Source organism: Vittaforma corneae (assembly GCF_000231115.1).
Source record: "Vittaforma corneae ATCC 50505 unplaced genomic scaffold supercont1.102, whole genome shotgun sequence".
NCBI classification, from domain to species: Eukaryota; Fungi; Microsporidia; family Nosematidae; genus Vittaforma; species Vittaforma corneae.
The window spans coordinates 1-905 of NW_006889935.1; the positions used below are offsets into that span (position 1 = coordinate 1).

Genomic DNA, 905 nt, shown 5'->3' on the forward strand with positions numbered 1-905 from the left:
AAGCAGCTCGGACGAGGACTTCATTCCTGTTGGCCTAAGCATGCTGAAGCTCAGCACAAAAAAGAATCTGACGCCGGTTATGGCACAGCGGGTCAGGGAGGAGGACACCGAGTTTCCCTCGGCACTGCAGTACTTCAGCCTGCTCAGCAGGGCGATGGACGTTCTGAACAGAAACAGGGAAGAGGAGAGCGAGAAACTAAAGCTAGGACTGAGCGTGGTGAGAAAGGGCAGAAAGACGTACATAAATGTTGTTGATATAGCAAGCCAGCTGAATAGACAGCCCGAGCACCTGTCGCACTTCCTGACCAGGAGTCTCTATGGAGAGGGCAATATCAACAAGGACGGGCAGTTGGTTTTGAGCGGCTCGTTTTTGCAGAGTGCCGTGGAGAAGGCCCTGCGCCAGTTCATTGAGCTGTATGTTGTTTGCAGGTCGTGCGAGAATGTGGACGAGACCCGCATTGTTAGAGAGAACAAGCTGTACTTCCTGCGGTGCGACAAGTGCAAAGCCTCGAGATGTGTTGGGAATGCGATAGAGGGATTTACACTGAAAGACACACCCCAGGCCAAGCTCCGGGGACTGATATGAAAATAAATCATTAGTACGATGCAATCGTTGTTTAAGTATATTTATTGAACTGTGGCGCAGGATCCAGCACTGTTGGCCTATCCAGAGAACAGGAAGTTAATCATTCTGAACATAAGCATGAGTGGGTCGGGCATTTCGTAATCCAGGTCACTCAAGCCCTTGGCAACAGCACCGGGGATCCTTTTGCCGAACCTGTCGATGTAGTTCTCGTTGCCAGTGATGAATGGGTGTTCCAGTATTTCTTTTGCGCTCCCGGGCCTATTCTCCACTGCTCCGTAGCAGACCAGCAGAAAGTCCATGAAGGTCTCATCCGCCATTA

The 905-nt window shown here is 50.9% G+C and overlaps 1 protein-coding gene across 1 annotated transcript; it reads left to right on the forward strand.

The window, feature by feature from the left end:
- Positions 1–586, forward strand: VICG_02178 (uncharacterized protein; the record flags this gene model as incomplete). The annotated part of the gene is made up of 1 exon (XM_007605561.1): positions 1–586. A coding segment is annotated over one exon (586 nt), but the record flags the coding sequence as incomplete, so codon positions are not given.
- Positions 587–905: the final 319 nt, after the last annotated feature.